Raw genomic sequence first — 13,098 nt, forward strand, 5'->3', positions numbered from 1 at the left:
AGCAGCTATGCTTAGAAGTGACTACAACTTAGTTTTAATTAGAAACTAAACATTGAATAGTTTATTTAGCAACTTTCAAATATAAATGCAAGCAAAACAAATTTAATGGAAACACTAAGAAATATTTTGTGTAAGAAACTGTTGCATAATAATCTTCAGTGACCAGTGTCAGTGGTTCTAGTTGTCTATATATGCTTTTTATTAGTTAATGTCACTGGTCCCCAGTCTTTGTTTGACCAAGGATAACAATCAGATCAAAAACACCAAAAAAGTGTGAAACTTTAACTATAACTCAGGCCAATGCAGATGTTACATGTAGTTGTGTGTCATGACCCTGTTTTAAACAGGAACACACTGCTGGAGCCACACTTTGAGGAGTGGCTAATAGGGTGTGTTTACCTACTCATTCTTCTATTCCAGATTGCACCCCCCATGACTTTTCACATGTTTGCTCTTGCAAATACCTATCTGAAACCTCTCAAGGTAGTGGCGAAGTTAAAGTGTGGGTGGGTGGGAATGGGACAGAATGGTGGGGAAATAGTTAATACTATTTCCACATTCAATCCCATCTGCCCCTCCAGCAGCTTTTCTTTTTGATAGAGACATCAGGAAACTGTATCTAATGTCTAACTATTACAAATTTTAGCAGTTAAACTTCCACAGAGAATAAGCATATTAATATAATGCTAAACAACCAATTCTCACATTAAATATATGTGAATTTAGTTTTATACTGAATTCTAATAAGTAACATTCAAACCTGTCACAACGTGGTTAAACAAAAGCCACAGCCACAAATTCACTTTGTATCATATTTCAATGCAGAGCTCTTTCTGCCTTTCGGTTGCCTTTCATTTTCATCATCAGACTCTCGATACAGAGTAAGATCCAGGCTCAGTACTTGACTGTGGATAGTATCTTCTTGCTAAGGAGAGAAATGGTCAAGAGTTATCATAGCACACCAGGCCATAAAGATGCAGCTGTAGGTGTTTGGTTTCTTTGCATTTCTGCCACCCAACCCTTTAAAACCACCAGGGATTTGATTCTATAGAAGTGTAGCCATATTCTGTTTCTGTTTTCTCTATGAAACACTTAGGGTGCGGAAACTATCACTCAAGAGTGTGTTTTGTGTGCGTATATATATATACCTCAGGCCAGACTCCAACTAAAGCATCTGCTTCAGAATAAAACTCTTCCTTTAGAGAAATAACGATAATCTGAAACTTTTCTTGGGCCTGCTCTTTAATGAAGCTTGATATCTTTTTGAGAAGAAAAAAAAGGGGTTGTTAGATACATGCAGAAATACAATGATTAGAAAAGAAACTTGCTTTATAGAATGAGTAAGCATACTGTTGTCAAGACATCTCAAATACAAGACTATGCTATAAAATACATTAGAGGATCTGTTTGGAATAAAAATTCCTCAAGCAATATATCTCTACTCACTAAGACAGTATTTTATTTTTAAAAACCCACACCATTATGGCTTGGAGGAATTGTAAGAAGTTGCTTAACAAATAAGTGCAGAAAAAATCATGGGAGGGTCCTCATTATAATAGATAATTTTATTATCTATTTGGGGATCTTAATTAAAACCCTCACGTGCTAATAGGGCTACAGCAGAGGTTTGATTAATACTGTCAAAAAATTATGGAAGGTTGCAGGTTTCTTTCCAAAGGAGCCTGCAAAGCCCTTGCACAGTACATCCCAAGCGCCCGACAACCAGCTGAACAAGACGTGCTACAAAGCCCCTTCGCCAAGCCCTGCCTTTACAGTGGTGCCTCGCAAGACGAAAAGAATCCGTTCTGCGAGTCTCTTCGTCTTGCGGTTTCTTCGTCTTGCGAAGCAAGCCCATTAGCGGCTTAGCGCTATTAGCGGCTTAGCGGATCAGCTGATAAGCGGTTTAGCGGATCAGCTGTTAAGCGGCTTAGCTGATAAGCGGCTTAGCGGATTAGCTGTTAAGCGGCTTAGTGGCTTAGGATCAGCTGATAAGCGGCTTAGCGGCTTAGGATCAGCTGATAAGCGGCTTAGCGGCTTGGGGAAAAGGGGGGGGGGAGGAAAAAAACCCCGCAGGAACTCGCAAGACATTTTCGTCTTGCGAAGCAAGCCCATAGGAAATTCGTTTTGCGAAGCACCTCCAAAACAGAAAACCCTTTCGTCTAGCGGGTTTTCCGTCTTGCGAGGCATTCGTCTTGCGGGGCACCACTGTACCTCACTTTACAGGGTTTGTCAAAATGGCCTAGTGGGCTGGGTTAGGTCTGTGGACTGGAGGTTCTTCACACCTGCCTTGGTCCCTAGGCAAATGCATGTCTACTCACTGACAATTTCTGGAGTCCTGAGATCCCAATGAACAGTGGCTTTCAAGAACTAACAGTTCTTGTGGCTGGAAAGTACTAGTAAATCTTAAGATGCACTGGGTAAGCATGGAAAGATTCTTAAGTGAACAATCTAAACTGCCTTTAACAGGGAATTAGCATGAGATGCAATTCGCTTCCTTCCATTTCGAACAGTGTCTGATATATGCAGCATATCCAGTGTAATCTCTTTCATAAAGGGTTTGCTTGCTATTTACTCTTTGCCCCTGCTATAAAATATTGTTTTCATATATAAAAAGAAAAAGCACATTTCTGAGATGGAATGCTGTTTTTCTTTTAGGAAGAAAGAGAGACTGATAGCTTACCTTGCCAATGTTTGTGTTATCTAGCGCTGCATCCACTTCATCCAAAACAAAAAAGGGGGCAGGCCTAAAGCTGAAACAACAAAGCAAGCACAATTATTAATGGAATGTAAATTAGTCCAATTGTACCTATAAGAGTAACAGAAACAATTTCACCAATGGAGTGTGCACCTGCCACCATCTGCTTTCTACTTTAATGACTGCATATTCTGAATTTCAAGACTTCTTTTTACTTTTTCTTAATATATAGCCAAAATCCCCCACAAATACAGAATTTAAAACAAGTGTGTCATATAGTATACAGCCTCCCCCACCTTATAATATGCCAGTGGTACAGAAATATAGAAATATATTTCTACTTCTCTTTACCAAATTGCCATCTAAACAAGGCAGTATTACTTTTCTGTATCAAGCTAGAATGGAATTAAAAGCAGCACTTTAATAAATTAATATTATTATAGCACTTAATACAGTGCTGTATTATCTAGCAATTTCCACCTCCATAGCCAAGACCTAAAAGGGAATTAAGCAGAGGTAGCCTGGAACTTTAACTAGACCCTTTCCAGCACAGTGGTATTTTGTGATTTTAGAAAAAGGAAAATATAAGGTCAAGCCAGAAAATAACTGCCTGAATGGTATCCTGAAACCTATCAGAAATCTAATTAAGGAACAATTAATTACCAATGCACCGAACAAGAAGTAGAGGCAGAAGAAGCTTCTAATTAAAAGCACAGTATCCTCCCTGAGAACTGCAGTCTACCCTGGAAAAACTGATGCTGCAATTGCATTTTATTTAAAAACAACAACAAGAAAACACTGGGTGGGCAATCATACTGTCTGTTTTCACTATGAAGAATGAGTAAGAAGGATGGCAATTCCATTCTAAACAACTAGCATGGTAGCAGCCCTAGAAGATTAGTAGGAGACAAGCTTCATTCAACATGATCCTCCTGTTGTGGGGCAAGGCAGCATTACGTTCTCAAAACGAATATGATCATTACAGAAGTAAGAGGTATCTATTGACTATCAACTACAGAATTAGTGAGCAACAGAACAGAAGTAATGACCTCTGTGTGAACATAGCTGGAGTGCACTTCATTGTTCTCAAACCTTTTTATTTTAATTACTATACAAGACCACAATAATTAGAAATTACAAAAATTAAAAGATTGCATAATGAAACAAACTAAGAAACAATATAAAAGACAAACACAATAATTTAAATACATTTCCTACTACCTGATTTGGGCTTATCAATAAAGGCACTTTAAATCATTTATTTCAATCAGCAAGAAAAAAAGGCAACTACCGTAAGTACCGGTAAATGATTTATACAAACTTTCTCACTGGTATTTTATATATCCCTTAAATAATGGTCTCATCTGACCACTAGCCCATGTTGAATTCTAAATAAGAGTAATTTTGCCCCAAGGAAGGAGCTACTTTGTATAATTTTTATTTATTTGGATACTGATTTGCATGGAAGTGCTTAATGGATAACTTAGATGGTTATCTTTGTAGCAAAAGCTGCAGTTCCCTAGGAGTATTAATACTGCACCACTCTCAAATTCTGCACCTGGAAGAAGCCCCCTCGCTTGTTGCATCCCTGACAGACTTCCTTTGGAATAGGTGGACCTTGGGAGAAAGTGGCACATTCTAGACGAAAATCTATTTGCCTATCTCTTGTTGATCTAGCTAAATAAATTGGAGAACCAGGTTTTCTGGGTTGGAGCTTGAGCCAGAACTGAATATAGGAAGAACATCCCCTAGAAACCGGGTGTTGACACAGGGCCACAAAAACGTGATCAACAGCTTTCCACATTTACTTCCAGAACTTCGAGGCATAAGCACAGGACCAACAACAGACCAAATCCTCTCTTGCCTTTCCACACTTCCAGAACAAACTGAAAGCTTATATATGTTGCTCTCCTTTCTCATCTTGTCCACCATATATGCCTAGAGGTAGAATCTCAACATTATATGAAGAATGGAGTGACTCCAAAACGATACCACGGTTGTATAAACTGTGATATGTGTGTCATATTCTTTTTTGAAGTGCAATGTATTTCTTACCTGTGTATTGCAAACACAAGAGCCAAAGCTGCAACAGATTTTTCACCACCTGACAGGTTGTCCATTGGCATAAATCTTTTTCCAGGAGCTACACAGTTATAGCCAATACCTTCCAAGTAAGGCTCCTCAGGATTTTCGGGACTAAGAAATGCCTGAAAGATACCATCTTCCTTGTTCAATTAATAACAAAACATGGGCATTAGCTTTATCTGTAAAAAATTTAATGCAGGGCTTGTCAACATGGTGACCTTGCAACATCAGGAGGACACCATACTGGCTATTCCAGATTTCGTGAATGCTAAAAAAATACTGGTTTCCAGAAATGCAATTTAAATTATTCTTTTGGACAAAAATGCAATCCTATTCAAGTTACGGATGCAAACAATACAACATTCTTCGAAGTAAATTTGGAGAACAGGGAGCACCTAGATGTTAAAGTCCAAAGCGGTATTTGTACTGGATGGAAAAGAAGAACAGAAAATCATTCACAAGCTGCTTTGGAAACGAGCCAGAGCTCCTTTCTGTGTCCATGAGCACAAAGCTTGAGAACACACTAGTTCTGTGCATGGCAAGTTAACCTAACCTTCATAACTGCATGCCAACTTTGCACAGAACAAACTTCCCACCCCCAAAACAAACTCTTCTACCGTGGAGCCTTGATGCAGCTTCACAGGTAAGTCATCTCTCACCAGCTCTGTCGTTTCCCCATGCCCAGCTAACTCTGTATTTCCAAGTCATGGAGGCAGAGGGATTGGACACTTTGCTGTTTGCCTTGGATCACTTTATTTTGAATCCTGAATCTTTAAAAACTAAGAAGAAGAATTCCTTGAATGATTCGTTTTCTGATGGACCAGTAATCTAGCCTTAATCTACAACCAGTACACTCACTGTGGTTGTTAAAGAGTATTAAATGAAATATCTGAAAAATTACAAACCTGAGCGCTACTGTTTCTGCAGAGTTTCTTGTAGATCTGATCTATAGCTACTGACACATGTTCAAAACACTGACTGAACAGCTCGTATCTCTTTTTCTTCACCTTCTCAAATTCTTGCCTACATAATCTGGCTTCTGTCCTACAAGTCTCAAACACTGTAAAAAGGATAATTGAACTAGCTTTAACAGAACATATCACTAAAATATTGGGAGTTAATTTTGTAGGGTAGAATCCAATTAATGTCCTTGCATTCAAGGAAGAGCTTTTTCTGGTGGATGCCTCTGCTAATGTAAGAACATAGATAGGTGATTTACGCCATACTCAAATTCGTTTCAGACAGTTGTCACCCTCCAGCAGAGGGTTGAAGGTGGTGTGGAGAGCTGCAGGTGGAAGAGTGAATTAGCAAAAATCAACCCTTCTCCTTTTCCGCTGAATCAAAAGTCCCTCCATGAGAGCAAAGGTCACCAGCTGGATTCTACCCACAATTTCCTACCAACTTCGGTAAACAAACACAAGAAAACAGTATTTATACAGATATTCTTTTGCAACAGAAAGCCACTTTTCTCAACATACAAGTTTGTGCTGTACAAGTCCAGGTTCTTGCAATTTAAAAAGTGTTCTCAGTGAACATTATATGTTTGCAGTGCTATTTAAATTCAAACTTTACTGTAGCTTATGTGGCCCATTTATCTATCTGTGTATGGTGGAAAATTGAATTGCTTCACACTTTTATGGAAAGAAAGAAAAATCCTTGCAAATGTCTATACTTTTGATGGAACACTGGATTTACTAGGATGTTCTCTTTCTTCAGTACCTCTACATCTATTGCCCTAAAGGGACAAATAAAAATGAACATCCTTGCAAAAATTGCCATTAAAGCATAGATTCTGACATACCTGCAAGTTCCAGTGCGGGAGAGAGTTGTGGGGCCTGAGAAGGCAGCACTGTCCTCCCAGCCCCGCAAGCCCTTTGGGGCAACCAGAATGGGCAGTGCCAGGATGTTGGTCAAGCCTTGTGGGCCTGACAAGTAACTCCTGGGATGAATGGAAGCTTTGAGTCATCATGGGAGAGACAAAGAAGAGTATCTTACAAGGAAAGGGATTTTCTGAGGGTTGAGAAACATTTCAGGCAAGGCCTATGTTACTCGGACTTCTCACACCTGAGGTGTATATTTTGAGGAGCCACCATGCTTTTGTGATTATAATGTTTTTTTAAAACTATTTGGAAGTTTTTTAATGTTGTAACCAAGAGCTGTTTTCAGGTCCCTAAAGTGATATCTCAAGAAAGGGGGTGGGGGGTGGGGGGAGGCCGGCCAACGACGATTACTTTCTTGGAATATTGTCTAAAGGATCTTGTGGTGGATCTAGACACAGAAAGAAATGCTATAAATAAGTCAGAAATTAGATCATTATAACAAAATAAAATAAAAAACCCTTTAGAAAAACACATATATTTCCTGCTCTCTGGCGCCATCTGGTGTTGCATGTTTATAGCGCATGTGGTATCCTTGCTTGATGCAAATAATGGTGACAACTTGCCAGGCAGAACAGTAAGGTCCATAGGGGATGGGATGGGGACTGCCCAGCAGGTTTGGGAGCATGTGCTGAAGGGGCCTGCTCATAACCTAACCATATGCTCAAGTACAGGGCTTCCGCAGAGGAAAAAGGCCCCAACAGATAGTCCAGCAGGACAAACAGCCAAGTCACTTCTCTTGGGGGGGGGGGAGAGAAGGAAGAGGAGGCCTCCTGCCCACCTTTCAAATATTTTATCTCAATTACTTATTGAAGGCAAACTATAAATAAAAGTTGTGGCTGATTTTTAATCTAAGACATGTGTTCGCCTCTTTCCTGTCAACTGCTAGGACATTTTGAAAGACTTGCAATAAGGTAATAAATTGGGATGTAAGTGCGTTGTGGGGTGATCAGACAGCCACAACGGCACCCAAACAATCTGGGTTTACAGAAACACCTTTCTCACTACTACCATCAGAATCACAGAATCGTTTTATTATTAATTTTACTAATTAAAAAGGTTTAATATTACCATCAACCGATTCTTGAAATCTGCCTGTAACAACATGTAATCTCTCAAGAGCTCTCATATTCGGTGCTGCTGTTTTTGATAGAACATTTTCTCTAGATGCTATTTCCTGCTGAAGTTTTGTTAGGTGAGTCTCAATATCTTTGTCGGAGCGCAAGTCCTAGATGTAAAATGAAATAAAGAAGTATAAAAACAATGAATAATGGTATTGGGTTATTAAAAATTGCCTCAAAGTCTTAAAAGAAAAGACAAGGAGGGGGGAGGTAATGTCCACACCAGAGGAACATGCTGCAGTTGCAACATTTTGATTGTCCCTGTGGGGCTGCAAGTGCCATGCTTATTCCTCGTGGCCTTATGGACTCAGATTGACCTTCTTAGAGCATACACAGTCCATCAGATGGATACTGCCATCTATCACCCACAAGCAGGAACGGCAGAGTTTAGGAAGTATGATTTTTAAGGTACTGGTACTGACACAATATCGAATCCCTGCGGTGGGGTGAGCTCCCATCGTTCGGTCCCAGCTCCTGCCCACCTAGCAGTTTGAAAGCACTCTTAAGTGCAAATAGATAAATAGGGACCGCTTTATAGCGGGAAGGTAAACGGCGTTCCGTGTGCTGCTCTGGTGCCGGTTTGCCAGAGCAGCTTCGTCATGCTGGCCACGTGACCCGGAAGTGTCTGCAGACAGCGCTGGCTCCCGGCCTCTAGAGTGAGATGAGTGCACAACCCTAGAGTCGGACACGACTGGCCCGTATGGGCAGGGGTACCTTTACCTTTTACTGACACAATAAGGAAAACACACTAGAACGAAAAACATGTTTTAAAAAGGCTTTCAGGAAAGGTCTGGGTGCAAAAGCTACTAAGAGAAGAAAAGGAACTGCTGTGGCTTAGGAGAGCAGGTGTGGGGAAGAGACTGAAGACATTTGCTCACATACCACAACTACCATTGAATGAAATTAAACTCGGGGATTCACTTCAGGTGGGGAAGCTGAGGGGCCAGGAAACAAACAAAACACCAAACCACTGGGCCAAGTAGCCAAGCGGATGTGAGGAGATGTGTGAAGAAAAAATTAAAATACTGTCAGGAAAAAACAATAACCCAAACCACTCAAAACTCACCATAATGAACAACAAGCAAGCAGGGAAGCAGGGAAGGAAGGGGAAGATAAATCACCCAACAGTCCAAGATGTGAGGCTAGTCCTGAGCAATGAAAGGCAAAACCATCTGGACAGGACGCAGGAAACTGACCAGGGTCTCTACACCGGGAGGAAATCTCCTTCCCCAACTCTGCAATTCCTGACAGTGGATGGCAGATGGCAGTATCTACCTATCTGAGGGACTAAAGAATTCGGGGAGAATTTGGTTCAGGCAACAAACCTGATATAGCTGTGAATACCTACAAACAACAATAGTCTCAACACAGTATGCAGTGTCTGTAATGCAGAATGAATGCAGAACTAATTTCTTTTCTTTCTTATTAATATCCCACCTTTCCTCCAAGGAGCTCAATGTGGCATACATAATTCTCCCCATTTTTTCCTCACCACAAATTTATGAAATGCAGAAGCACTTATCACAACAGGTAGCTGTGCTATGAAGTGCAGACTGCACAAGTTGTGGGAGAATGTCCCCCACATGCTGATGAAAACCACCCTTCTCCCTGAAGCTGCTTCTGTCTGTGGGAGGGAAGCTTCAATGGGCGTCCATGAAAGATTCCCTCCGTGGTTAATAGCAGCAGGAAGCGGTTCAGTGGTCCTGCACACCACAGGATGGACAGTCTCTGGGGTGATTGATTGCAGTCCTGCTTACGGAGCAAGTTGCATGCGGCAGAGAATATCTAAGGAATCATGGTAGCCAGATGTTCCTTTTAACCACATTAGCCAGGCAAACGGAAAATAAACTGTGGAACCAAGCTCATGAAAACATGCTTTCATGCACAATATTAAAATGGAGATCTTCTCTTACCATTAGCTCTTTTGCAAGATTGCTATAGTCTACATGAATTGCCTCTTCTCTTTCATAGATATCAGCCGTCATTTCTGTAGTTTCGGTATCAGATCCCAGCTGTAACAAACAGCCAGCAAAATTAATGGAGATACATAATACTTAAAACTGAAAAACCCAAAACAGCAGCAGCAGCATTTGCTTCTCTCTCCTCTCCCATCCTTCTACTTATGGTTAAGGTACTGTTTACTTCTTCATGAAAACCAGTGGTGCCTCAATTTTATCCAGCCTCCTATTCATATATTTCTACACATTTGCCCTTTTTGAGGGGCAGGAGCATCAATTGTTAAATATACATCCTAGCATCTGAATAAAATAGCATTGGATTCGGGGGGAAACACCCATCAGGATGACATCTTTGCAGTTCTGGTTCTCTCTGTGCTCTCTCTCTGTGTTAGCTCTTCTAAAAATTTGGTACTTGCCACCAGATAAAACTCTAGTTCAGTGTTTCCCAAATTCGGCCCTCCAGATGTTTTTGGACCACAGTTCCCATCATCTCTGACCACTGGTCCTGCTAGCTAGGGATGATGGGAGCTGTGGTCAAAAAATGGCTGGAGACCCAAGTTTGGAAAACACTACTCTAGTTAGATCAAGGTCTGGCAGACCTTATTTATGTACAAATTCCACAACTGTATTAAATTATTTAATATGCCACAAAACCTACCTCTATTTCACTAATGTCATCCAAAGATCCCAAAAGAAGTCCAATCTTTAAGTCCTGGAGTTTGCAATCAAGAAAGGTATTATGCCTTTCTAACTTTTTCTGTTCCAGAGAGGTCTCGATTGCAATACCTTCCTTTTGCAACTTTGCCAACTCTCTGCCACCAAAAATCAAGAACACAGAAAACATAACACTGATATTTCAGCTACTGAAGGTTTAAAATTTATATAAGAACAGTTTGTATATTATATTATTAATTTAGACTTAATACCTGGGTTTAGAAACACACGAGATAGTACTTTTGAACCACACTTCAAGCTTAAGTTTCTAACCCAAATACAAAGTATCTCAATCCATTCTAGAAATCAATTACTTCCCCATCAAATTCAGCTTGCTTTCTTGCTTTCAGTGACATGTGTAAGCAGACACAAGTAACTGGGAAAGATTTGCATGCCCTCTTTCAAAGATAGAAACAGTTTTGTATCCAGGTCATTTACACATTTGCTCTTGCCACTTTTTTACCATCCAAAGGCACCCTGCAGTGGTGATCCAACGAGCACCATAGCTGAACATGTGCACATCGGCTTCTGGATCTCTTAACCTGCTCTGTACCACCAATTCATGAGTGGCCTGTCAGGCTGCAATGAAGATGGTATTGGAGACACCCTGTTGTACACAAAGAACCTCTCCATCACAAACCTTCGGATCTAGGTCATAGCAGTTGTACAGAATTGTACTATCTTAGCAAATATACAATGCTCAACTTAAATGTTCCTGTTCACACAAATTAGTGAGAGAAGTTTCAGTTATCTGGAGTTCCTCCCCCCACAAATCACTTACCTATTCTAAACACAACCTTACCTTATTAGAGTTAGCAATGCCTTCCTTGATTCCTCAACTTGATTCTGTGCTTCTGCAACATCAGCCTTATTAACATTCCACCTTTCCTTCAGCTGTTGCAGTTCCACCGTAACTTCCTCGACCATTTGTAAAAAGTTTTTCTCATCCTATGTATGAAAAGTATTTATAAAGTATAATAGCCTCATGGTAATCTTATCCAGACAAGGTAGTCAGATACCTATTGGTAGAGATGGAACACTCTAATATCTCTGTGTTGGGTTGATCTACATGGATTTTCCCCTCCTAATTGCCATCTCACTCCTTAATCTTAGTTACATTTATATGTTCATATATTATAGACATGCAATGTGCGCATAGTGCAAAATGCCTAGAAAAGGAGGTCTTCTAAAATAATTAAACCAATTTCTTTGTGAAGTAAATGACTGTAACCAAATCTGATTATTATATTACTTTAAGAAATTTTATGCACTGCTTGATTGTAGTGAAAACTTGAAAAGCTGGATATAAATTATTGTAACAAACTATTGGTTACCTTTTTCAGGCTAATAATATAAGCTTCATCTTTGCAAATATTCTCCTTTAACATGTTATTCTTCTTCACCGCCTTGTCTACCAGGCTGCAAATATACTCAAGCTGAGCACTCAGTCGCGTCTTCTGGTTTTCAAACTGAAACCTGAACAGACACAATACAGTAATATGTTAAGATGGAGACAGCAATGTTTTCCTGTCAAAGGCCACTACATCCCTCAGAAGTAATGTCAAGGGATCTGTGTTGACTGTGGGAGGGCCAAAGTCAACAGTGGGCAGGGACAGAGTCAGAAGTGTGTGGGGCACCCACTTTCTCTCTCTATTTCTGGCACACCTATTTTTCTCTTGCCCCCTCTTCCTCTCTACCCAGCAGACTGCCAGGGGAGGGACAGATCACACTTGCTAAAAGGCTGAACTGATCAGTTGCAGAGGGGTGGGCGTCCATGTGGCTTTAGGCTGCCCTCTAAATGCAAGGTAAAAAACAAGTTATTATTTAATAATAACAATAAAGTGGCATCAGAATGCATGGCGCTTTGCAGTGTAGATCCCCCAAAGCTTACAATCTAATCTTCAATCCAAGGGAAGCAACCAAGGAAGCAAAAGGTATTGGAATCAGGGGTAAATAAGGAAGCAACATATAAAAACATTACATGCAAACATCCCTATTGGTAGGGATAGGATAGGCAAAACCGCTTTGGAAAAGAATAAAGCTAGTGACAATTCCTCTCCCCCAATGTCCTTGCATCCCCAAGGAGTAGCAAATGCATACTGGCGAGGGCATTCTATGCAAACATAGTTCTGACCTCAATTTAACAATAAAATAATCATCATATGATGATAGCTGAACAATATCTTAGGACAGAGACATTAAGTATGTATGTATACAGAAAACGGAGGAATTCTGATTACAGAATGATGTTACAAAACATCACTACTATTCACTTCTGAATAGTTACCTCTTCTTGTCAATTTCTTCCTGCTCTTGCAAATGTTCTTTTTCATATACACGAATATTGTCTACTCCAATCTCTGCACAGAAGTCACTGAAAACATTGTCTTCCACCTATTGCAACAACCCCCCACCAAGAAGGCAATTAAATATAATTCCTTAAAAGAAGTTCTTTCACACAGTATATGAAGGTTTTAGAAATGTAAGAAGTATCAATTGTTATTGTAGGGATGTTCCCATATTACATTCAACAAGTATACAAGTAGTTAAGCTAGGTAAATCAACAATAACACTTCTATATGTATAGACAAATGCTTGTGTCTGTGTGTAATGTGTGAATGTGCCATTTAGGAACATTGTCAAGACAA

General features: G+C 40.1%; 1 protein-coding gene across 7 annotated transcripts in view; it reads right to left on the bottom strand.

The window, feature by feature from the left end:
- Nucleotides 1-32: 32 nt before the first annotated feature.
- Nucleotides 33-13,098, bottom strand: part of SMC1B (structural maintenance of chromosomes 1B) — a 37,001-nt gene continuing 23,935 nt past the window's right edge. For 6 of the 7 annotated variants that reach the window (XM_081191565.1, XM_081191564.1, XM_081191563.1 and 3 more), the window contains 11 exons: nucleotides 12,738-12,844; nucleotides 11,785-11,926; nucleotides 11,253-11,398; nucleotides 10,395-10,548; nucleotides 9,692-9,790; nucleotides 7,729-7,885; nucleotides 5,686-5,840; nucleotides 4,751-4,902; nucleotides 2,681-2,750; nucleotides 1,149-1,259; nucleotides 33-925 (listed from right to left, as the gene is read on the bottom strand). In XM_081191565.1, the coding sequence (XP_081047691.1) occupies nucleotides 800-925; nucleotides 1,149-1,259; nucleotides 2,681-2,750; nucleotides 4,751-4,902; nucleotides 5,686-5,840; nucleotides 7,729-7,885; nucleotides 9,692-9,790; nucleotides 10,395-10,548; nucleotides 11,253-11,398; nucleotides 11,785-11,926; nucleotides 12,738-12,844 (1,419 nt within the window). In that variant the 3' untranslated portion in view covers nucleotides 33-799. Of the gene's footprint in view, nucleotides 926-1,148; nucleotides 1,260-2,680; nucleotides 2,751-4,750; nucleotides 4,903-5,685; nucleotides 5,841-7,728; nucleotides 7,886-9,691; nucleotides 9,791-10,394; nucleotides 10,549-11,252; nucleotides 11,399-11,784; nucleotides 11,927-12,737; nucleotides 12,845-13,098 lie in introns of those variants that run through there. The other variant, XM_081191566.1, reaches the window with a different exon arrangement.

The sequence above is a fragment of the Podarcis bocagei genome, assembly GCF_964188305.1.
Source record: "Podarcis bocagei genome assembly, chromosome: 4".
Lineage (NCBI taxonomy): Eukaryota > Metazoa > Chordata > Lepidosauria > Squamata > Lacertidae > Podarcis > Podarcis bocagei.